Source organism: Toxotes jaculatrix, chromosome 20 (genome assembly GCF_017976425.1).
Source record: "Toxotes jaculatrix isolate fToxJac2 chromosome 20, fToxJac2.pri, whole genome shotgun sequence".
Taxonomy (NCBI): Eukaryota; Metazoa; Chordata; class Actinopteri; family Toxotidae; genus Toxotes; species Toxotes jaculatrix.
The window spans coordinates 17383192-17408924 of record NC_054413.1 but is presented as its reverse complement, the minus strand read 5'-3'; the positions used below and the strand labels follow the sequence as shown (position 1 = coordinate 17408924).

Genomic DNA, 25733 nt, shown 5'->3' with positions numbered 1-25733 from the left:
TATTTACAGCACACAGCCAAGCCACTGCAGTTGACATGATAAACGTTGCACATTAACAATATTACAAAATACATGATGAGGTAATAAACTGTGTTTTACTGTAATGACTACCCCCAATCGAGTCACTTGTATGGGGGCACACTGGTTTGTGTAACCACAAAAACACCGTCCCACGGCTGCAGAGACCTGGGTTCAGTCCCCCAGCAGTGATGCTGATGGGAAACCGGTGAGGGATAATGTTTTTCTCGTCCCCGCCGTAATGGCTCCTGCTGGTTGTTTTTCCCTGTGTGAAATGTGCGGTGGCCCCTTTGCTGACCAATCTGTGAGTGTGTGTGTGTGAGTGAGTATGTGAGGATGTGACTTGAAATTGGAAACATTCAATGAGTTTTTTTTTCTTTTTCTCACCAGGTTTGTAACAATCAACACGTGTATAACATGTTGTGTGTTAGGTTTGGTTCTGATAGCACTAAGTAGTCTAACCCCTCATAATCCAGATAACGTCGGCTTTGCTAGTCATGAGTCTGTGCTTCGTTTAAGTGTGCTAATAAACATGTAAACATGAGACACTACTGTGTTCCCCTGACCAGGGGAACAGATGTTTAGATGTTGTGTTACATGTTGTGCATGTGTGTGCTTCTTAGAATAGGTTGTGTGAGGCCTTCAGCGGCTTCAGTCTTCCTTTTCTTCCGGACTTGGGTAAAACAATATTTGGATATCTTCCAGTCGATAGTGAGCAGACCTTAAATAGTCAGAATATTTGTAGCCATTTTGTCCCAGGTGAACCGTGCTCCCCTCTGTCCTTTCTTTTCTAACCCTACCTGTGATGGTTACTTCTCCTCTACTCTCTTCTTTTTATCCTCCTCTCTTTTGTTCTTTTTTCTTCTCTTCTTTCCTTTCACTTCCTCTCATGTCATCCCCTCCCCTCCCCTGCCCTGCTCTGCTCTCCTCTCCCCTCTTGCTGCTATGCTGTGTCCATTTAGGTTCAGATAGTCACCAAAAAGCTGGACTTCAGCCACGTCACCTCACGCTTGGGCTCCAAGGACAATATGAAGCATGTTCCTGGTGGAGGGAATGTAAGTACTGTCTGGCCCACGACCAGAGTTCATATGCAACGGCCAGTTAGTCAAACGATTCGACTCAAGTTAAACAATTAGAAAAAGCAACAGAGCCAAGATGAAAATTTGTATTTTCGTCTCTTCTTTGCTCCTAAAAAGGCTCCACAGTCCTTAGAAGTTCCAGCAGGTGTAAGCTATACAGGAAATGTGTCACCCTTTAAAAGATTTAAGGCATTCCCTCAAAGTCAAGCGACTCAGTCACCAACACAAAGCGCTGATCTTGGACTTTCGACGGCATTGCGAGTTGTTGGACAGCATGCTTGCAAGCCTGATGCACCAGCCCTTTACCCACAACCTGCTTCACAGTCCCTTGCTTCCTCAAACTCTTCCTGTGTTGTCCTGCCCTGTTACTAACTTACTAAACACCAGTCGAGCAAACAAGCATCACTGGCCTCTGATTGGCTCAGTCTCTGCTAAGATTGTCTGGTTCCGTGAGGACAGTAACATCGCACAGAGGTGCATTTGTGATTTCTGGTTTTCTGAAATGACGCTGTCCTGTCCTGAGCTTCTTCTTTCGGTGTCTCCGTTTTTTTACTCTGCCATCTTTACAGCACGTGTATCAAACTATTTCACTGCTCTAAGGTATTGATATATAATTTTGATGAGATCGATTACTTCAGTAATGGTAGCATGTGTTCCCTGATGTCCAGATTTTTGCGCTATGTCTGAATTCTCAAAGCTCTGCAGTTCATCGCAATGGAAGCAACATGATCTTTGAAGCTGCCAGTTGAATTTGTCGTGCTTGTCTTTGTCAGTGGTTCACTGCCGCAGTATGGAGGAAGTGGCAAGATAGGGCTCCTTGTCTTTTTGGTGATCACTGCTCATCCTCTGATGGTGATAACTGAAGGTGTAAAGAGGACTTAAAATATATATATTTAAAAATGAAATTCAGTAAAACTATCAAGGGACGCTGATCCTGCCTTTTTTTTTTTTAACACTTGATAAAAAAAAAGCTTGTGTGACATTCGACAGGTGCAGATACTCAACAAGAAGGTGGACTTGAGTAAGGTGACGTCAAAGTGCGGCTCCAAGGACAACATCAAGCACAAGCCCGGTGAGCTGGGAAATGTTGTTATGACGCCACTGTGTTAGTTGTTCATATTCTCTATATACTTTCAGTTGCCAGTTTTTGTTGTGTTGTGTTATACTTAAAGGTGTTTTTAATATTTTATTCATGCCATTAATATTAATGATGAATGTTGTGTGAGACCACATTAGTTTTAGCCAGGTGTTTTAGTTTAACTGATAACTGAGTGTATATACATGTGTATATGGCCATATGTATAATACATATAAGATGCGTACAACCCTCCGCGAATGTTGAATGACATGTATCAGTAGCCACATTGGAATTCAAAACTACTAATACGTTAAACAGAACTCAGACAGGGTCTTAAAAACCTTCGGGGGAAATGGTGGGAAATGGGAAACACCATTGTTGCTTGCAGTAAGCATGAAACCAAACTCAGCTCAAGCAACAACACTTAAAATGAAATGCAAAAGCATAAGATTTTCTATCTCTTAGCTTGACATGATGAACTGGTTTCCCCTTTGCACGTGCTCCTGAGAGCTTGTGCATGACCATCAGACTGATTACCCATGTGTGCTGCAGGTGGAGGGGACGTGAAGATCGAGTCCCACAAAGTGAACTTTAGGGAAAAGGCTCAGTCCAAAGTGGGCTCCATGGACAATGTGAGCCATTCACCTGGTGGAGGAAACATCAAGGTGAGATCATCACACATGAAGACATCCTTTTTATTTCGTGTGCACACTGTCACTGTTACTGTACTGTCTGTAAACTGGGAGTTCATTTCCTGGAAATGGTCATTGCAAGAGCTGTGTCTGGTAAACTGCAGTTTACCGGAAGGGGCACCTATTTAAATTAGTTATGATGGAAGCAAAGTGTGCATTGCATGCCTCACCTTCATTATTATATGCATAAAGGGCAGCTGACCTGAGAGTGTCCAGATGAAAGCAGCCTACCACAGCGTTATTTAGTCCCTCCTGTGAATATGTAACATGCACGGCTGCACATCTACTCATAGTTAATCCAGTTTATCATTGTGGTTCTACGTATACAATACTTCTCCTATGGTTGCTTATATGTTAATGTTAATGTAACTGCTACAGTGATTTTCATAATCCTGTGTTCATGGACCCTAAGCCTGGAAATATTTTAAGGAACTCGAGCCTTTAGTAATGTAACAGCTCAGCTTTTTGAAAAGCAAAGTGAAGCCCCTGAAAACAGGGTTTCAGATATTAAGGTCTTCTCTATAACATTAAACATTTATGACTAAATGAGCTAATAATAAGTTTAAAAAAAAAACATCTCAAGGTTTTATTCATGAAGAGTTTAATGCTCAAAGAGAAAAACACAAACAGAAGACTTTGGTTATTTCAGGTTTATCAGACTTGAAAGTTCAAGCTGGAGTGGACAGTGCTTTTCCAGCTTGGTGCAAAGTTACTTTTGAACTAATAATCTGTGCAAGACTTAATCAGGTTTTTGAAAATGGCTCATGTTGTCCTGTTACACCTACTTGAACTACGGCTTCACCATCTTTAATGTACTGTCTGCAAATCCTAATGAAACTCAGAGTGTAATGCAGCACCCAAACACCTTCCTCAGGAATGGATCTAAACTGCCAAAAAAAAAAAAAGCCTCCTCTTAGATTGAATTACCAAAGATGCCTTTGATGCTTATCATTAAACCGTGGAACCTTCTTTGTGTCTGAAGGACACTGCTGCTGACTCAGTTCCTTCATTCCCTGTGTGTCTGCATGTTAATATAAAAAAAAAATGTGTTGGGGAGATATTTTTGAACAGTGTGAGGAGAAAATAGATCCAGGTTTTTCATGCTTGTCTCGTTCCACCTCTGTGTTCATAACGACATCAAAAAGATCCTGAGTGGCTTTCGAGCTACAGTCACTGATGATGTTGACAGCCTATCATAAGCCATCTGCAGCAACCTGAAACATCTCAAACCCTCCACACCTGCAATCGGCTTCCTTTCTCCTAACCTTTTGTCCTTCTGGCGTGAAATAGTCTGGAAGCTCCCCTGCAGCTCAGCTCTATCCAACACATTTAGCGATTCTGGGCAGGGTTATTCTGTGGCATGGGCTTCGCGAACTTCGCGAAACTCAGTTTTGGCAAATTTGCTAATGGATCCGATACGATGTCACCTGTCCCCCTCAGCCTACGGCAGTCCATCTGTGTTTCATGATCGCATCCTTCACTCACATCCTCATCTTCACACACTGTTTCGCACGCCCAATCATCATCTGCACCCTTCAACTTAGCAAAGATGCATAATCATTAGGGACAACTGAAAATAGCTTTCACATAATAACGACCTGTCTGAGAGAGCGTTTTTTTTTTCCAAATAGCTTTTTGATGTGTTAACTGAAGACTATTTTTAAAAATGATTTGCAGAGCTTCGAAACGTGTCCTCTTTATACCCACAACAAAAACAGTTATTTTTTCCACTCTTGCTTTTATTTGTTTTTGTTGCAAAGTATTAACATACAATATACAATATAATACTTTTTTATTCAACTGTGAAGACTTAAAGAAAGACTTTAAAAATGATAAGGCTGGCAATATTCTCTATCTCTTCTTGTCAACAAATGCCACGAAAAGACTAAAACCAACAATGAATGTATCCTAACACCAAGTATTGTGTGTGTGTGTGTGCGTGTGTGTGTGTGTGTGTGTGTGTGTGTGTGTGTGTCGAAGCCTGTTATAACGGATATAACCTGTGGGTTTGTGGCTGAGTAACCCAGGGAAGGTGGAAAGGACTAAGACATGGACAAACACATTCTTGGTTTGTGTTTTTTTTTTTTCATGGGATTTGTTGACAGTAAAAAAAAAATAATATATATATATATATATAATACTGTATTTCACCAGCCTTGTCCTTTAGGCCTGCCTGATGAATCCACTAATTGAATATTCATAAAGTTATGAGGCGTATTTAGGCTGTTTCAGTCACAGCCATAACTTTTTTCCCACTTCTGCAGGAGTGCTCCTATAGTTTGCTGAACTGTGCACGAAGCGTAAAGCCCTTCAGGGCCCTCGTTGACTGTGTATTTACCTGGTTTCACTTGGGTTTTCTTCTGATATGTTTTGACATTTGCTGTTTTTCTGTTACTAGAAGTAGCTTGATGTCATTTTATATTTCATTCCTCCAGTGTAGGGTAATGGAAATCAAGCCTTTTTGTTGCTATATCAGATCATACAGAGGAGTTCACAGTTCAGGAAAACCATTTCTACACATTTTGCACTGTGCATCTGCCTTTTTCCGATGTGATGTGCTTGACTTTGCAATTTCTTTTCTATCATTGCATTCATGCATGTTCAGTTATTCAGTTTGTATGTTATATCAGTTATTCTTGCTTTTTTTTTTTTTTTATTTCCATCTTTCCCCACCCAAGTCTGGCTCCAGGTCTTTTAAGGTTTTGGCAGACACGTGCCTTGGAAGCACAAACTAAACTGTTCCTAAATTGTGTAAATTGTTGATCTACATCCAGACTTTCAAACAAAAGACAGTATAAATGCAGTTATACAGATTTGGAGCCAGGTTGTTCCATCGCCATCTCCACCAATTGACACACCCTGCTATGTGTTTCTAGGCTGAGGGGGCCCAGGAGACAACAGAGGGGAATGAGACTCCCCTGAGTGACACCCCGGCCCCAGCCCCAGGCTCCGAGCCAGGGCATGCTGGGAGCCCCCCTGCCCAGGAGAATGGGCTGAAGGACGGGGCTCCCTGTGATAGTGAGAGCCTCCGGGAGCCCCAGGCTCTGGACTCAAGCATCCCGGAGACAAGTAAGTTTGTGTGTGTGCCAGCGTCATCTACTTTTTAGAGTGTGATTCCCAGGAGGAGATGCTCAAGGAAAAGCCACTGATGCCCAGCGATATCCTGTCACCAGGAACCATCTGAAGTATAGCATGCTGCATAATAAATGTACTAATAACGTGTGGGAGTTTACTTTTTTCTCCTTAACTGAGCTAAAAGTGTTCATCATGATGTCTTTGTGTCTTTGCAGTGTAAACCTCTCTCTGTTTGTACTGTGTTCATCATGTCTACAGTCCAAAGTTCCTGATTACACCATCATCTTTTGACTTCTTATCTTGCAGGCATCTAATTCTGCTATCCCTCTGCCCTCCTCATCTCAAACTCCCCGCAACATCACCTCCTCCCCGTCCCCACCTTCTCCTGTCTGTTTTTTTCTTTATCCCTTATCTTCCCCCCCCCCCCCCTTCCCTCTTCTTTCCAACCTTTCTGCTGCAGATTGAGTCTTTCAAGCTCAACTTCCGCGAGAATGCTCGCTCTCGCACGGACCATGGCGCTGACATCATCACCTGGCCAGTCCCCCCGGACAACAACGTACCCCACCCACTCGGTTCCTCCTACTCCTCCTACTCTCTACACCACCACCAAAACCACCACCCAGCTCCTCGCAGTGTCTCCCTCTTCGAATCGTTGGCTTCTGCCGGCTGCGACAGCTCCCCCTCCGCCCCCTCCTCGCTGCATCTTCAGGTGGAGGTCCAGGGGGACAACAGCAGCTCTTTAAAGGGATCTTGGCCTGTTTCTTTGCCCTCATCAAGCTCTGAAAACCCCTCTTAAAATCTGTTATTGCAAAGTTTTGACTTATCTAATAGTTCCGCCACTCTAAGTATGATCTTCATGCCTCTTCTGTCACATCTGAGCTCATCGTCATGCGCCATCACCCTCAATGTTGCCAGCCCCCCCACCCTCCTATATTTGGCTGAAGTGACTGTATAGACTAAGCTTGGGCCTTTGGGAATCTAAATGAAGGGAGAGGAGGGGACGGCAAGGTTTCCTTACATATTTGCTTGCATCTTCTTCAAGCCGGCTGACCCGGAATCATTGGGTTTCACCTGGATCCTTTTTACCCACAGCCTGGTGGTGGACTTTGCTCTCTCTCTCTCTCTGACCCTGTGTCGCCCCTCCTCCACACCCCAAACAACAACAACAGCAATCAGTTTATTTGTCACCTGAGCAGCATGGACACCCTTTCAGACTCACCAACGGCTTCTGTCACACACATGGCTTCTCTTTTCCTCGTGACTCTATAGGGGCTGTTTGTTCCCAGTAACCCCTCACTCTCTGCTTCAGTAACATCATAGTAATTCATTGTTCATCACTTCCTCTGTCTCATCACCATCACTTACCATAAACAAGCTGACAAACAAAAAAAAGGTTAGACAAGTAGGCTGTTTGAACCACTTTAGGCTGTTTAACTCTTTATTCTCTGTGTTTGTGATGATGTGTTTGAGTGACATAATTGTGTAAAAATGAGCTTTGGTGTTCTGTTCGAATCCTATTTTCCGTCTTTCTTGCGTTTTCTTCTTCTTTCCTCCTAGTTTTTGTTTTTAAAGCAAGTTTTCATTTATTTATTGTATGTTTCTTCCTGTATAAGCAATACAGCGGGTGGTCTTTTCTTTTTTTTTTCCGATAGCACTCAGAAAATCTTGGAAACACGCACAGGATTTTTTGTAAACTAAGACACACAGTGATGAAAAAGATGACATTCAGAGGGTGGAAAGAAAGTGAGGAAGGAGGTGTTGCTAGAAGGGTGACAAAGAAGTGTTTGAGGTGTGTTTTACATTTATGGCAAAAAAAAAAATAACAAATGACATACTGAAACCTGAAAGTTTTTGAATTGTAATAGAGGAAGTTTGCTCACGTAGAAGAAGCTGTAACTCAGCGCGCAGTCCAGAGGGAGATGAGGAATATGCCGTTAGATAGGAAATGTCTCTGAAGTCAAAGGAGCTGTGTGTCTCGAATGTGCCTCCTGTCCTTCTTACCTGAAAACTGAAAAGTTAATGAGGATGAATCAGGCTTATGCCTAAAACTGCTCAGAGGAGGGAATATCACAGTCGACAGAACAGATATAAAACACTAGGGGCAACCTGGTATTGCTGTTTTAAGGAAACTCTGTAAATGAAGATGTCCTGGTTAGTTGTGTGTAGTCACAAGTCCCGGTGTTTTCTATGAGGGTAATTGGTAGCATGTTGTTAGGCAGTTGACTTGCTTCAGCTGAATACAAAACATCTCTAATCGTATGTGTTCAGCATTTTCCTTGGTGGAAGTATCAGCAGTGGAACATGATGTGGCTTTATCCTCCTCTCGTGTAGCAATGTATTCAACTGTTGCCTCCAATTGCCTTTATAATGCATGGCCAGATTATATAATATCACACCCAGAGCTGAAAGCCTATGTGCATTATAACTCAAAGTGTTGTGGTTTGGTACCATTTGTATATCTCTGGGGCAATCCTAGACCGTTGATGTGTTGTCACTCAAATGATAAATGATTTTTAATGGCGATGAGCAGGGAGAACCAAACGGTTGCAGTTTCACCTTTTAGTGTCACGATTTAATTCCACTGCTCCAAGCGCAGGTGTAGATTTGTAGACAAGTGACTCCATGGCTCAAACGTACAGAGAGGGACTAGTCATGGGATTTTTTTTTTTTTTTTTTAAACAAACTTTCTGATTTTCTGATGTTATTAGTTCAGTTATCTCAGTGATGCATCAGTTACAGTCTGCTCATTATCCACTTGCCAAGCTATTACTGCTTCACATCCTCACTCGGTTTTAATAGTGATATAACAAGGGCTGGGTATCGTTTGCAATTCTAGAGTCATCACTGATACCAAAACAATATGTCAATACCTTAGACCTGCATTCATTGAGTTTTTTTTTTTTTTTTTTGTCTGATTTGGAGCCGCACAACAAACTATAAACACAACAATGACATATAACCTTAAAGTTGATATAGCAAACATGTTAGCAAAGAGTTGCCTATTTAGACATCTTGCAGTCACATAATGTCAACATTAGCATTAATTTGGAGTTACGTTTCTCGCCACCTGTCAAATGTAAGTCTAATATTCACCGTCCTTTTAGCTTTGTTTTCGTCTCCTAAAAAATGTTCACCAGCTGGCTCCTCAGCTTTTCTGTCTGCTGCCACAGGTAGTGTGCAATGATTTTTTTTTTTGGCTGAAAAGCAGCCTGCTGCACCTGAAAACAGGGTTGATGAGAGCAGTGACAGTGAACCAAAACAGTAAAGCTGTGGGCTGTAAAACCAAAACAAAGAGCTGAAAGATGCTAAAAGGCACAGCAGAGCAAAGAAGAACTGCAGAGTTACGATATTAAAAAAAATGTTATATAACTTTCATTAACTGACCGTTTTCAATTCACGATGCTAAAGACACATTTCGGTGAGTAACAAAAAGGTACTGAAGGTCAATACCCAGCACTAGTTATAAAACAAATCTATTAAATGAAGATAAAGTTACGTCCTGTTTTTGTTGTGTTGTTGGCATAATCAGCGCGTACAACATATCCATCAATACCTTTAACGGAGTAAAAATAAAAACTTTCACTAAAAATAAAGGGAGCATCATGGCAAATGCGTGAAACTTAGCCATTTCGAAAACAAATCTTCAGATCATTTGTATTTATAGAATTTTAGCACAATAGCTACATTGACTGCCCTCTAGAGATGACATCAAACTACAAAAACACTCCTGAGTTTTTTCATTCAAGTCGTCACTTTAATAATGACTCGTAAAGAAGCTTTGACACAACTAAATTGCACCTTATTGCTTTAATATATCAAAGAGAACCTACTGTGATGGAGTGATGGTGTTTAATACTTAAAATATCCCTTTTTATAACAAGTGATCCCAATTGACTTTATGTCGAATGAGCTGTTGCATGATAGCAGAGCAATAAACTGACTCACACTGCCCTCACCTTTCCTACTCTGTCACTAACAGATTTAGTTATTGTTTTATTCTACATTGGAATCCCTTCAACTTTGATTAAATTATGAATAATGAAGATTCCTTTTTTAAAAAAAAAAACAGAAATGGGCAATAAATTCTAATTGTCTTCTGAATTAGGGAATGTTTTAAGTGCAGATGTTTGAGTGTATTTCTGCTTTATTGGTGGCACGGCTGTCACTTAGCTAAAGTTTTCCTTGTGCCTGTCCACAACCATTGGTTTAGCTTTGCTTTGACCCCAGAGTTTTTACTTGCCACTACTTATGAGATTGCACACGGATGTATATAAATATTTTATTGATGATGCACTCTTTATGGCCCTGAAAACAAGAACAAAAACAGCAACAGCATCAGGGGGACAGTGGGTGGGGTTGGTGGGGGGGGTTCAAGGTTGTTCAGAACAGCTTCTGTGTCCATGTACCTTTAATGGTTTTAAGGGGAAGAAACGTTTTATCATGACTATTATGACTATTATTCTGATTATTAGTATGACAAATTAAAAAGGTCTGCCTTTTTCATTCGAAAGGGGCCACTGAAGTGAAAGAATGTCTTTTGAGATATATTGTACTAAAGACGCAACACTTTTGTATATGTATTTATCGTTGTGTTCCTGTAGCCTCGTGATGGTTGCGCACTCATGGTTGAAGGGGTTAATCTTTTGATTTGTGACAGCCAGTTTTCTCAGACTGTATCGTGGACTTTCTCCAAGCACGTGAGATTTGAACCCAAATACAACTCTCAGAAAGTCTTTAAAATCTCATACAAGCAGATTTTCTTTAAGGTGCTTGATTTAGAAACATCGAACTGGCAACATAAAGCTCAATTAATTCAAGACAGTTTTAACAAAAAGTTATAGCTCACGTTTTTGCGTACACACTAATATATCATGCCCCACAAACCCAGTCTTAAAAGATGAAAATAATGTTCTGATTAGCTCCTAAACTTTGCTTTCAGGATACACTGACCTCTGTAGGTTAATATGATAAAAGAACTATGATAAATGCGACTGAAGCTAATGCACCAGTATCACATGATGTTGTATATCACAGTGGACACAGGCAGTTTCTTGTTCAAGCAGGCAACTAAGTTTAGAGGTCTATGTACGGGCCTATAATTTGGGAGTACTGCATATCAATATATATTGGCCGCTACATATTGCACTCAAGAGCAGCAAACCTGCCCTGGAGAGTCACACACACACACCAAGACCCTAACACATCTTCGTTTGAGGTTAAGAAGATAAACTGTAGCTGCCAGGTTTGGCTTGTGTAATTAATGCTCCTCAGTAATCTATCCAAGGAGCGTTGTAGAGCTTCATGTACTGCTACTGTACTCATACCAGACATGCAAGTGTAACACTAGCTAACACACACCTACTATACCTGCAGAGCATGCTGAAAAACAACAATGGGATGTGTTAGGTTGACTTACTATGTCATTTGCAGAACCTCCTCATTGTTTTTTGTGTTTTTTTGTTTTTTTTTTCATTAATTTGAATTTTATTTTTTGGTTTGGAAAAGAAAAGTGTTTATTGTGATTACTTGTTAATTAGTGATGTGATTATTAAACATGAAATAAAACAGACTAAAACTCTCATTTATGTTTAACTTTCTTCTGTTCCAGAAGTGGACCACAGTGGTGTATTCAGTGGGCTCCATATTCTATATTCTAAAAGAATGATGTACATTGATCCGTCCTAATTAGCTGCTAACGGTAGATAGGATAGGGCTCCCAGTGAGCCACAAACACCTGGAGCTGAGACACCTTTGTTAATGTTATCAGCAATTATTTGTCAAAATGTCTGCAGTGAAAAAACATCTATTCGACTTCCTCATCAGGTTACATTATGTAATATTCCACTGTACTGTCACAGATGTTAGCTTTTGTTATATATGCGTTTTATGAAAACCTAAATAACCTAAAAATAAATCCAGATGCTATAAAGTCTGAATTCAGTGGAAGTTATGTGTTATATGTAGAAACAAAGACAGGCACTGACCTCTAGTGGAGCCTGAAAAAAAAGCTACTACACTTTTTTTGATAGTCTACATGTTTTTTGTTTTTTTTTAACAATATACCAACCATTTTGGTATAAATATAGTATAGGCCAAACTGTGTGTCATGCTTTTGCCATCTATATGATTCTTTTTTTGTTTGTTTGTTTTTAACTTAGGAAACCAGTCCTTTTTTATAGGTTTTAGGTAAAAAGGGGCAAATCTTCAAGGGTATAGCACATAAATGTGGGCCCCATGCATATGCACTGTGGCCCTTCTCTATCACCAACTGAATCGACAAGTAAATCCGTTCATCTGTAGTTGTTATTGGAGAGATCAGTTATCAAGGGTTTATCACACATTTCAGAAAGTCTGCTCAATCTGAAATCTCAGCCCTAATATCTCAACATACTGTTAATTATGATTAACAGCTACTAAGCGCCACTCTTACATCCTCATTACATTACAGGACCTGATATTTATCATGAACCAATCAAATGCTTAATAACAAACCAACCCTATCAAAAGCCTCATTACAGCCATGAAGGAGAATTTACAGAATATTTAACTCACCTACTGACTCGCATGTAATATCCTCTTTTGGACGGTGGGGGGCAGAAGTGCGCGTTTTAACCTCTGTTCTCCCTCTAATGTTCGAAGAAGAAGACGGTTACTGGGTTACTGTCAACATCATTCGAAGTTGCTGGCTTTCTTTCTTTTAGCTTTCTTTTACCGTTCGTTGATATTTTTCTCAAATAAGGTAAACAAATAAACAGCCTCTTCTGTTTATACTCTTGACGAAAACGACCGCAAAGGAGTTTTGTTTCAGATACGAAGTTAGCTTATGTACGTTATTCCCCGGCAACCAGCTAACGTTAATGCTAATGTTTGCTAATGGTGATAACATTTGGTAACATAAGCTAGATAGCTAACAAGTCCCAACAGTACAGATTCAAAACAACCGAGTTTAGCGATAGTTCACGTTAGAATGTTTGTTACAGATAGCTTTGCTGTAATTTAACCCTACATTGCCAACGCTTACGCCGTGGCTAACAAGGTTAACATACAATTGACGTGCAAACATTTCGGAAGCTAACGCCGGTGATTTAAGCTAATGAGTAGCATCGCACATCTTCGGTATGCCGAGCTTAACAAGAAAACCACGGTTACCCAAATACAGATAATATCTTGGCATCAGTTCTGCAAGTGTAATTGTTGTGTGACTGGTTGTGCCTCACAAGCTAATATTAGTTAATATGTCCATATTGTCGTTATATTTTAGGCATCATGGCGAGCCAGAGGCCTCCCTCAAGCATGGGCCGCCCAATGAGCCGCAGTGGATCTGTGATCCCTGGGGCTGGAAGACCCCCAACAGCGGTCCGACCTCCTCCCACAGCTATACGTGTCGCAACTGGGGTAAATAAACCACAGTGTGGGTGAAGTTTTGCTTTTAGATGCAAGAACTCATCCTGTGAGTACAGCCGTGGGCAAAAGTTTTGAGAATGACACAAATATAAATTTCCACAAACTGTATTGCCTCAATTTTTATTGATATACTCCAGAATGTGATGAAGAGTGATAAAATGAATTGCAATTAATTGCAAAGTCCCTCTTTGAAAATGAACACAAATTCTGACAAACTCCAAGCGTTGATTATGCAAGAATGTGCTGCCATCAATCAGGATGTGGCCCATAAGTTGATTGACAGCATGCCAGGGTGAATTTCAGAGGTCTTGAAGAAGAAGGGTTAATACTGCAAATATTGACTCTTATAAACTTCATGGAATTGTCAATAAAAGCCTTTAACACTTGTGAAATGCTTGTGATTATATTTCACTATACTATAGTAACATCTGACATAAAGATCTAACACTGAAGCAGCAAACTTTGTGAAAACCAATACTCAAAATGTCATTCTCTAAACTTTAGATTGTGTTCTGCTAAAGTCAGAGCAGCATCTCAGAGCAGTTCATTAAGTTAAAGTAACTCTGAGTGCCGTGGCCTTTGATTATCTTTTTCTTTTCTTTTGTTTTTAATCTAACATTGACATGAAAACTGATGTGGGACCAGTTACAGTGGAATCTGTGCTTTGGTTGAACTTATTTAACCTTTAAATTCCAAATTCATAATAATAAGTTAGTTTAACTTTAAAACTGGATAATCTGAGGGCAAAGTGCTTACAGTTTTTTTTTTGTTTTTTTTGGAAAGACATTGCTGTGAGAAAAAAGCATTTTCAGTTTTTCAAAGTCATGTCACTTTTGTTTAGCTGTTACCCTGCAGCACCTGTCCCTAGGTGTTATGGAGTTTTATTCTTTCATTTTCAATACAGATGATTCCAGGTACAAGTGGTCATCCTGGTATGAGGGGTGGGATCGCCGCCCCTGGAGTCCTGTCAGCCCCAATCAAAGTGACCGACAGACCTGTCACCCAGCAGGGGCTCAGTGGGATGAAGACCGGCATGAAAGGCAGGTTTTTAAGTGACATCAATGTGTTCTTTGAACATGGAGGATTTGTGTTTTCATGGATCAGTGCTGGACTGTGCTGGCTACTGTGAGGCATGTCAAAAGAAGCATTACATCAATACAAGTCTCACCTCTCTCTCCCTCTTTCTCTCCACAAACTTGTTCCTTCTTCTGTCCCCAAAAGGACCTCAGAGACAAATTCTGGATAAGTCCTACTACTTGGGACTTCTCAGGTAACATCTATACACATATACATCCTACACATCTATATACACCTTCCACCAAATATATTTTTACTCAGTGATAAAGCGGTGGCAGCAGACAATGCACACACTGTCTTGTGGAAATGAAGACTTTGGAAAAACTGTTACAGAACAGACTGAAATAAGAATCGTAACATTACAGTATTAAGGACAATGAGTTGAGCTGAGTAGTGGGTTATAAAACTGTGATATCAGAATATAGTAGCAGTTAACTTTCCTTGTCTTAAAGGCTATGTTGTTGATGGGTCCCACAAAGAGAGAAAATCAAATTAAAATTTGGATGTAAAACGTGTTAAGCTCTTATTAGTATTACTTTACCCTACGCAGGAACCATTTCTTAAACTCCCTATCGGTACATATTGGTCCATTTAAAAGTGAATAATGTTTTCCTGCAGGAGTAAGATCAACGAATTGACCACAGAGACCAGCAAACTGCACAAAGAGATTGACAACTACAACCAGGAGAACTCTGTCTACCTGTCCTATGAGAAGAGGTGAGTGGTACATTTACTAGTTTGTGTTGACACTGCACATTTTTTTTATTTTGATAACAGCATGGAAAAAAAATCCCCAAATGACCAGCCCTTTGTTTTTTTTATTTTTCTTTTCCCCCCTCAGAGCTGAAGGTCTGGCTGCAGAGATTAAGGATTTACAAGGCCAGCTCGCTGACTACAACATGGTAAACGGCTGTAATTGTCTATAATTGCTTTCAGTGAGTCACTGCTGGAAAATATCCTTAGCTCCTACATCCTGGACTTTACAAACAAGCAATTGTAAGAACTACTCTTTTACACTTTAGCTATTTAGCTGAATCAGAAGTCCATAATGACTCACAGTGACTGTAAAAATCAAGTATGCAAACACCAGTGGACAAACTGAAACAGATTACAGACCGAGAAGGAAATCTTCCAGCTCATTGGCTATATAATGGTAAATGTTTGACTATTTAAGTCTGTATACTTGAAAGGTTGCTAAGTATATTCTGGAACACTGTGTGTCTGATATATTACAGGGTGTTCAAAAAAGTCACTTAATGAGTCCTGCTGATAGCTACCATGAATTTAGTGTAAATTTCTTTTATTTGTATTTCCAGCTGGTGGACAAGCTCAACACCAACACAGAGATGGAGGAAATGATAAATGACTACAACTTTGTAAGTATACAATGTAATGTAAATCAAAGAAGTGATTCAGGCTGATTTTGAGAAAAAAAAAAAGAAAAGAAATGAACCGACCTGTTCCTTGGTGAAAATATAATGAGAACACCCTCTCATTGCTCCTGTGTTCCTTCCTCTCCTCGGTCCCAGCTGAAAGCCCAGAATGACAGTGAGGCTGAAAGCATCTACAGCATCTTCACTGAGAGGAGGGAGTAAGTATTTGGTGGAAGTTTTAATTGTGTCTGTTGTTGTTGCATTCTCTTAAACACAATCAAATTGCGTGAGAGCATTTGTACAGAGGATTATGTTGGGAAATCATGCTCCCTAAATGTGTATTTAGTGTTGGCTTTTCTAAAAATAATGGTTTTGCCAAAAAAATAGTCAGTCCTAATTTTAATGATTAATCACTTATTCTGGGCAGTGCTCAACTAATGAAATTTCTTCTTTGATATGGTCACGTCTCCTGCTTTATTTTCCATTTTAAGTTGCAGTTCCATTTAAAGTAAACAATTGGATGTACACTATTTTGGATCCGTTAATATAATATGAATTTTGATGAGAATTTTGATATGAGCTTTTTCAAAATGGTGCTTAGCTGTCTGTCTTTACTGAACTAACACGTCACCTTTAGTAAGTTGTCACTTGGGTGGAGTAAGCTGCCTTGCACCTTCTCTCCTGTAAATCTTTGGTTTGCTTGATTTGTTCAAACTGAATTTCAGTATCCTCGTGCGAGCAGAGTGCAGCTACTAACCCACTGTGATTTAATAACCTATCTTTGATCACAGAGATCATTTTGATCCTCATGAGCGGCTCTAAATATTTCCTCTCATGTTTCAGAAATAAGTTTTGAAAATTTTATTCTATATCTACTTCCGTCTGTCTGTAGCTGTGTTTTATTCCAAACATTTACATATATGAAAAATACATTCATGTGTGCTAAGGCCTTGTTTGTTTTCAGCATAACATCTCATGTGCACATCTTGCAGAAGGCCACGTGCCTGCGTGTGGTTTATGTCACAGTATTAGGTTTGATTTGTTTGCCAGGAACAGGGAATTCTACGGTGACCAAGGGCTTAAATGTTATGCAAGTTTTTAATTCATATTTGTGGCATTGTTGTTGCATTGATGTAATGCTGCAGAGTAACATGAAGTACAAAAGTAGAAATAGCTTTAATCGCCAACGCCACAACACTGAGAGTAGTAGCCATAGAGCCAAGACAGCCCTTTTCCTCTTAGGCTGATAGCATTTAGCAGTGCTAAAAAACATAAATAGGCTAAATAATATTGTAAATGTCGGGTGGCACGGTGGTGCAGTGGTTATCACTGTCGCTAAGAAGGTTGTCGGTTGGAATCCGCCAGCTGTGTGGAGTTTGCATCTTTTTCCTGAGCTAGCGTAGGTTCCCTGTAGGTAGTCTGGCTTCCTCCCACAGTCCAGAGACATGCAGATTAGGTTAATATGCGAATCTAAATTGTCTATAGGTGTGAATGTGAGCGTGAATGGTTGTCTCTATATATCAGCTCTGTAATAGACTGTTCAGGGTGTATCCCCCACTTCTTGCCCAGAGTCGCCTAGGATTGCCCCCCCCCCCAATTCTCCTTAAGCTGTAAGAAATACAAGCTCGAAAAAAATATTACAATCTGGTTTGTGCTTATTAACAGCCCATATTATACACCTAGATTTTAGGTGTGACACAAGAAACAGATTTCATCTTTGCGAGAAGAAGTTGCCTCCTCTTCTTGTGTTTGAAGCTGCAGTGTGTTTCGTCATGGCTCAGCTAAATTCCCCGCTCCTGCATGTCACTCTTCCCTCTTAATGTATGGATCCTCAAAATACCCATCTTCCTCCTCCTCCTCTTCCTCTGTTTGCCAGTTCTCTTGCTGGAAAGTGAATGTCTGATGGTTGAGGTATCTCCCGTTCTCTGAGAAGACCGTTGACACAGTGTCCTCCCCCTCATCCTCCTCCTGGTCTAGCCGCCGATGACGGTAGTTGTGGAAAAGCTTGTACCAGGAAGGTCCCTTGATGGCGCATACGATGAGCATGCATGTAGTTAGGCCCAAGGCTGCAACACATGCTGTGAACTTCCATGTGTTGCCAAGCACAGGGGTCTGGTCTGTTTGGGGTTGGAAGGGGGAGATAGGGAGGAGAGGCCATTCTGTTAAGCTTGTTATGTTCTATTTGCTCATGGACCTATAAAAGAACAGATCAAGAATAAGAAAACTACCTTTGCTTATGCTGTGGTTCTTGCTTGACGACAGTGTGGTCTTCAGCATAGTGGACGAACCCCAAGGCTGTTGGGAGTTGACACGTGTTGGTGGTTTTTGTGGGTCTGTAGAGGAGGTGGGTGATTGTGTTGGGTAACACCCAGCTGTTGCCTCTAAAACATCATTTCCAGCCTGATTCTCTGGAGAAGCACAGGTGACTCGCGGTCCCCCTGTAGAGACAGACAATCATATAAAGAAGTAATTTAATTAATGAACATTCACTTAGATGAGGAGGTTTAATGTCCTGTTCTTAAATTTTGTCAGAGGCAAACATTGGAGGCATTTGCTTCAGTATAGAGAAAACCCATGATTTTTAAATACTGGTCTTAGCTGTGTTTGGGTCTTGGTGTGGTCACAGTGTTTTTTTGGAGGAACTGATCCAGACAGAGACATGTAGTGTGACCTTAGTCAGCAGAGTACGCTTTTAGTTCTTCACCTGTAGGTCACACATAAGATTACTGCAAATGATGGATACCATTGGAGGTCAACTTGAGACCACCAGACCAGCTGTGTATATCTTATATCATAAGGCTCACTCATCAGTTTTAACTGAAAAGGGTTTTATCCAATTTTTACCCTCCCATAGATAAATACTGAGCCCTAAAGCTAAGCAGGTAGTCTGAGAATGCTAAACCAGGCTGGATAAGTCAGTCACAAGTCAATATATTGCTAAACCTTAAAGCTTTGTAATTGAAATTATTACCAATGCTAACATTTGCTGCTATGACCTCTCCAATGCCGATCAGCAGTGGGCAGGAACAATTCCAGGGGTTTTCTTGTAGCTTCAGCACCTGATGGGACCAGATGGACAGGTATCAGGATCAGGTTAAAAGATTAATAATTACCTTTTTCTCACAATGACATTTCTGATGGAAAACCTCATTACCTGGCCAGGTTTACAGGTGTGTTGTGTGTCTTTTCTTTTGAATTGAAAAGAACCTGGCCCAAAGTGGTTTTTACCTGTAGATTGTTTAGCCCTCTGAGAAGCTGTGCAGGAAGACTTGTCAGCAGGTTGTGGGACAGGTCCAGCTCTGTCAGGACATCTAGGCCAAAGAAAGCCTCGGGATCCAGGCTGTAACAACAGTTCTAAGATCAGTTGAAGTAATTACTGGAAGTATGTTGCCTTACTTAGTTGTATAAGTCTGGAATAGTACTGAGGCGGATCACTCTCTCAGGTTTTATCAAGTGGAACAATATTATTCCCTCATCTCACAGTCAGAGATTTAGCTAACTAGATCTAGCTAACTTGAACCTGACACATGTAGGACATGACATTAGTATCTAATACTGTGTGGGACTGGACAAGGCTAATGGTTTTATTTGCTGTCTTATTCACCGGCTGATGTTGTTCCTGGACAGAGTTAGCACTTTGAGGTGTGGTACCACAGAGAAGAACTTGGCTGGTACTTCATTCACCCGGTTAGCATCCGTGTTGAGTTCTACCAGGGTGGGATAACTAGCCAGGGCATGTTGATCCCCCTCATTCAGAGTGATCAGGTTCCCGTCAATGATCAGCTTAACAACAGAGGAGCTGTTGCCATTATGAGGAATGACTTGCAGAAGCTTGTTGGTGAAGTTCTTTACCTCCTGATGGATGGATGGACAGTTATTACTACAGATAAACAATGTGAATAAACACATGGACACCATTAGAACACATGAAACATAAATTGTAATTGTATGATCCACATCTTCAGAAATGTTAAAGAATAAAAATGTTCATACCAGTGTGTCCTCTTTTGCTGCCTCAGCCATATATCCCAGGACATTCATGGCTACCACTGCGGTCGCACACAGCAGTAGGAGAGGTTGCTGCCACCTTTGCATCATGCTACCCTTAAAAGACACAAATAGAAAACATGATGGGTAACCAATACTTATTACAGATTCCTCTGTTTTCCCTGGGATGCTGAGAAGTTTGCCTGCTAAAACAATCAAATATCTTAGCCTGTAAGTCATTAAAACCTACTGTTCTGCAGCTTTACCACTGAAAGCAACACTGAGTTTCACTGGGAGTTGAGCTTTATGAGTAAAACACACCACAGATTCTCTCTTTCTAATTCCAGTTGGCTTATTTATTGCTAAGTTGGTTGCAGTTTATCGCCATTTATTTAGTTGTGTTCAATCAATTAACAATTCTCATAATTTAATAAAAGAACTACTGTTAATCTTTTATACTTCTCTTTTTCAGGGCAGCGGCAAACAGTTGTTTTCACAGATTATTTATACTTTAGTCTGTAAAATGTCAGGATACAGTGAAAAATGCCTGAGCCCAAGGTGAATTGTTGACATGGCTTACTTTGGTTTTACAGCAGTCTGTAGTAACACATGAAGATCTGTCCCTGACAAAGATGTCATTTAGAGAAAAGCAAGAAATCCTCATGTTTGAGAAGATGGACCTAAGTGATGTTTGGCAGTTTTCACTGAACCATTGTCACTGTCAGCAGCAGGGCGTAAAGTTAAAGCGCTCTGTAAATTACAAACCCTTGAAGTCCTTCAAATTTATTTCCATGCACGTACAGTGTGTTATCCTGTGGACTGCCACGCGTTGTCTGGGCACTAACCGGAGTATTAAACCTCATGTAAACTTGTATAATTGTGAATGGACGTTACACAGAACCAAATCAACACTGTGATCAAACTGTTAACCTTAATCTGATTAATCATGGTCAAGATAAGTATTTGTTTCCCCTGAGAGATATGAAGACGAACTGTTGCACGGCAATGGTGATGAAAACCTTATGTCCTGATTATTATTTGATAATTGTATATACATAGCATGGATTAACAAATCTACTAATGTGTTTTGTCGTATTTGTGGCTGTGATATATTAATGAAAAGTAACTGAAGACTCTTACCTGTACTTCTGCTGGCAGTAAGATGAACTGTAAATCACCTGTCAGCCTGGCACAGAAAGCACAGCAAATGAACTTTGGTCTGTGTTGTAAAACCCAAAGGCTGACATACACTGTTCCTGCGAGTGAGCTATTTATGACCGGTGAAATCTGTCCTCCCTTCTTCCTTTCTTTCTTACTTTGGTTAGAAGTGTCTTTAAGCTTTTCGCTGGAGATGCCTCTCATCTGAAATGTAATAATAATGCACATTAATGAACAGGATTAATGACAGTAACCTGTTCTGTGTTTGAAGATTGAAGGGAGGGAGTAAAGAAAGCAAGGGAGAAGAATTTACCGCAATGAGTAAGGAGGTAGGAGAGGAATTTGGAAAGAAGGGAAAAGGAAAGAAGCAGGGGAGTTTTAGATAGTGGGAAAGGAAATGAGACAGACAACAGCAGCAGAAAGAAAGCAAGGATATACTGTAAGCATTTTCCCTTCATTCCTTCAGTTTATCCCCTCCACCCTTTGATCCTTGTATCCTTCCTTCATCTTTCTAGCGTCTTCTCTAGTCCATCTAATCTTATCACATGTATGTTCTGGGTTTGAATCTGACCTGAGTGATTTATTCCACACTTCTCTCTCTCCCCATGTTATTTTGTAATTAAGGCAAAGCAAAAAAAAAAAAAAAAAAAAAAAAGGAAACTTAAACATCTTCGCCCTGTTGTGTGTTTGCTCCGCAGAAGAGAGGAGGCTGTCAGGGCAATCGAAGAGGAGATAAGGAGGGAAAGGCGGGTTGCTGACGAGGTTGTCCAATCAATGCCGACCGGAAAGCAAGAGAAGTATTTCACCATGGCAACAACCAATGAGGAACTACAACAGGTACAACTGTAGTTTTATCCTAATTCTAATACTGCTCTTTCATTTGTATTGGTATAACATGGATAATACTGTCATGATGCTATTGTAGTAATCAACATTTTGAACTATTACTTCTAGCTTTACTCTTTTAGGAACTTTTTTTTTTCATGGAACTGCAGTGATTGATAATACTGTAGCACCATGTAAAATAAATGTCCTTTATGTCCTTTTTTTCATTTTCTCCTCTCTTTTTTTAAATTTATTTATTTATTTTTTTTCTTTTGTTTTGCAGGAGCTGACTGTCCTCCAGGAGGAGCTGGACATTCTGACAACCAGGAAACGGGATTGTGATGCAGTGAGTTAAATTAAAAAGAGACGGGAAGGGAGGAGAAGAGATGTTAAAGGAAGGGTTAATGTGTAGAGGAAAGGAAGTGTTTCTGCTGGGTTCACCAAGTTAAAGTGTAAACATTTTTAATACCACATAGCATGTAATTTCATACCTGTTACCCAGTCATTCCAGCCAAAGTATGAAAGATATCAATAAACCCAGAGATCTGGAACAATAGGAGTAGTAGTATAAGGTGTTTTATCTGATATTTTGCTCTGTGCAGGAGCTGGCCCACTCTCAAATAAAACAGGAAGTGGTGCGGCTTCTTGAGACTCTGTCAGCGCGTGAGGCAAAGCGTGACGCCATGGAGGCCGAGCACAAGAGCCTGGGATCACCCCAGGAGGAGAGAGAGAAGTTATTCAAACAGGTCAGCTTCACAAACCAGCCAGCGAAGGGACGACGTCACAAACACGTGACTTTAAGTTGACAATCTTATATAAAGCAACAAACGTACAATATTTTGTTGTTGATTAAAAAAAAAAAATAATAATTTAAGGTTAACTCACTAGCTTATTCCAGAGCTTTCAACTTCATCTCCCAGTCCTCTGTTAAGACCATGTGATGTAGTTTGAAGCTCCAGAAACCAGACACATTGGAGATAAACTCAAAATGTCCTTCTTTCCAGGTGAAGGAGGACAACCAGGAAATCGCCAGCATGGAGAGACAGTACGTATTCAGACGAACTAATTAGTTGCTTGAAAATTTGAAACGTATTTTTCTTTTGTGTAATGATGTGTGTGTATATTGTGTGTGTGTGTCTGTGTGTTCAGGCTGACAGAGATCAGAGACCGGACCAGGCAAATCACAGAGGAGATGCGGCAGCTGGAGCAGGACTCAGAGGAAGCTCAGGGTAACACACTGCAGGACGGCTCTCAGCCTAAATTTCTTTTTTTTTTTTTTTTTTTTTTTTTTTTTGAATTTATGTTTTAACTTTAGCATCTCATACAATGCAGGGCAGCTTTTTTTCCTGGATGTAGTTCCCAGCTGCTTTGACATTTATCCAGTTTTAAGTACATTAAGGTTAAATTACCTTTTGCATTCACAGGGCTGTTACAGGAGTCGGCCTTGTTTCTCATTATGTGATTTTCTTTCCCCAGTACATAGACTTTCCGACTTTCCATACTTTTCACTAATAGGATTTTTTTTTTTTTTCATAAACAAATCAAAGACTGTGAGTTTCTTCAGATTCGTTTTTTTTTTTTGTTGTCCATCAGGGGAGTGTCAACAGAAATACAGGGAGCTGAAGAGGAAAGAGGAGGAAATTGACCGTAAGTTGAATTTTTCTGTTTTGTCTCCAAAGACAATAATCAGTATAAACATTATTAAAATTACTTGTTTTTAAAAAAATGATTGAACTAATATGGGAACATGAAGGCTGATGCAGATACTGTGTTATGGAAACATTCACTGCACGGTGCCTTTTTGGCTGCAGCCACCAGGAGTCACCAGAGTCCGAATATTTTTCAGTCCTGCACAGAAAAGCTTTAATGTATCTGCGTGACCAGATGTTGGTGTAGATGTAATAACATGCAGCTGGTACTAAGTGGCAGCGACTTCCTTCCTTTGTTTCAGGGTTCCTGGAGTCATTTGAGGAGTCCAGGGCTCAGGAGCAGGAGAAGATGACACAGAGCCAGGAGAACATCGTCTCCCTCCTGGAACACTGCAGCAGGGTGAGGAGGAGGAGGAGGAGGAGGGGGAGAGGTGGGAAAGCGGGAAAGCAGAAAGTAAGACAGAGGGAAGGAATGTAAATATTAGAGTAAGGAAGCCAGAAAGAAGTGATGGAGTAAATAGAGAGAAGGAAGGATAAAGAGATGGAGCAGGTGGAGACAGACAAAAAAAATACCCGGGTGGTAGAGAAGACTAAGTGTGTGTATGTGTGTGTGTGTATAGAACATGTTGCGGCTACATCAGGTGGATACAGTGACAGCCAGCGAACTGAGGAACATGCAGGAAGTGCTGGTCAGCAAAGAGACTGCGGTGGTCCGATCAGAGAGCACCGCCAAGGGACTGACGACAGGTCAGTACTACACACAAACACAGACACACACACACTTCTACAGCTTCAGTAAAGGTAAACCTACCTTGAAAAACATGCCAAACAAGTAAACACTTATTAAATTTCCCTTTAACCATCCAGAGTCCCATCATCTGCAGCAGAACCTGGAGAAGATGCAGCAGCTGGAGGGGAAGATCACAGGAGAGCTGAGCAGCCTGAAGGAGCGCATCGGCACCATGGAGTCTGAGCTGCATACCTACCGAGACCTGGACACCCTGAGACACACGGCCGAGGAGAAGAAGAAGGTAACACAGGCCATGCTGGAGACACGGATGATGCTACACTGAGAAACAAAGTAGTACAGATGTGTTGTGTTATATACATCTGCAGCTATGGACTGCATTTTATATTTCTAGGTATATTTGTTTTTAGTTGGAGGTATCAGCCCCCCCATCAGATTAATCAGAAACAGCACTATAAACAATCCCTTTCTGTTTTGCCAAGGCGACTAAACTAAAGTCCAACCATGTGTTCCTTCCTGTGTTGCAGAGACTGCAGGAGGACCGCGTATCGCTGACTCAGCGTCGGGATTCTTTCAAGCAGCTGTTGGAGGAGATGAACCAGAAATGCGAAGCACTGAAGACCAAACTGAAAGAGAACGAGACTCATACTCAGGTCAGAGCATTTCACACTTTACATTTACTTTGAGCTTATTATGGGATGCATGGGGTGTCGAAGTGCTCTTGAGCAGGGCACTTCAGCATGTCCTGTAGTTACAAACTGGTGATTTTCTGCACATGCTAATCTTGTGTTTTTTTTGTGCTCCTTCAGCTGGTTAACCTGGAGAGGAAGTGGCAGCACTTGGAGCAGAACAACTTTGTGATGAAAGAGTGTATCCTTCCGTGTCTTTATCGGCTTGTTAGCTGAGTGATGCTGCTCCTCATCTCCAGTGATAACAACAGCTCAGTGTGAGTGGTCTCTTTAAAAGCCGTTCATCGGTTTCACTGTGGTCGTTTTCCTTAACTGCAGCATTAGTCATCGCTTCGAAATCCCAGGAGAGCGACTACGCCTCAGTTGCCGAGAACGTCTCTCATCAAGTGGCTGAGTACAACAAGTGTCTCATAGACTCACTACAGAACAACAGGAGTTGAACACACTTGAAAAGCTTTTGTTATAGTTATCACCACCCATTTCAGTGAGATTGTTCAGCTAAGTGTAATATTTATGGTTTATCAAAGCATTGATGTGCCTATATATCAGTTTGTTTCACACATTTATCAGAGATATTTTGGCACCGGTTATTTACAAAAATGTGAAAGTGGCTTTCATGTGTCACGTGTAGCTGCTTGACGATCCTGAAAAATATTTTCATATGTCTGTTTAGTCAAAGTTTGGAGGTATTTATCTACTATATTTTCTATTTAAAAATACAGGAGATTCTTGCTTGCTCCTGCGAATGTAGCTTCAAAGTGCTCTGATAATTTGAATAAAGAGGTTTTGAAAAAGTTGTAATTGAATGTTGTAAGTTGCATCTGTTCGCCAGTGTGGTGCCAGCTGCAAGAAACATCAAAGGTCTATTCTTGAAGGCGATT

General features: G+C 40.7%; 3 protein-coding genes across 3 annotated transcripts in view; 2 read left to right on the top strand and 1 right to left on the bottom strand.

The window, feature by feature from the left end:
* The window catches only part of LOC121200238 (microtubule-associated protein 4), a 101081-nt gene extending 94685 nt beyond the window's left edge, over positions 1-6396 (top strand). Inside the window, exons 15-19 of the mRNA XM_041065402.1 lie at positions 981-1073; positions 2088-2169; positions 2728-2840; positions 5744-5936; positions 6249-6396. Coding sequence (XP_040921336.1) covers positions 981-1073; positions 2088-2169; positions 2728-2840; positions 5744-5936; positions 6249-6256 — 489 coding nt within the window. The 3' untranslated portion in view covers positions 6257-6396. The remainder of the gene's footprint in view (positions 1-980; positions 1074-2087; positions 2170-2727; positions 2841-5743; positions 5937-6248) is intronic.
* Positions 6397-12573: 6177 nt separating this feature from the next.
* On the top strand, positions 12574-25446 carry ift74 (intraflagellar transport 74). The gene is made up of 20 exons (XM_041065608.1): positions 12574-12681; positions 13204-13337; positions 14251-14386; positions 14568-14616; positions 15042-15140; positions 15265-15325; positions 15740-15799; positions 15953-16014; positions 21640-21778; positions 22050-22112; positions 22369-22512; positions 22771-22811; positions 22916-22995; positions 23360-23413; positions 23718-23815; positions 24036-24162; positions 24283-24446; positions 24691-24816; positions 24973-25033; positions 25177-25446. Exons 2-20 carry the CDS (start codon positions 13209-13211, stop codon positions 25290-25292), a joined length of 1809 nt encoding a protein of 602 aa, XP_040921542.1. The 5' UTR covers positions 12574-12681; positions 13204-13208; the 3' UTR covers positions 25293-25446.
* LOC121200357 (leucine-rich repeat-containing protein 19-like) lies at positions 17530-19894 on the bottom strand. The gene is made up of 6 exons (XM_041065609.1): positions 19790-19894; positions 19401-19651; positions 19025-19136; positions 18768-18855; positions 18025-18234; positions 17530-17913 (listed from the first exon to the last, which is right to left on the bottom strand). The coding sequence occupies exons 1-6, from the start codon at positions 19892-19894 to the stop codon at positions 17600-17602; spliced, it is 1080 nt and encodes a 359-aa protein (XP_040921543.1). The 3' UTR covers positions 17530-17599.
* Positions 25447-25733: the final 287 nt, after the last annotated feature.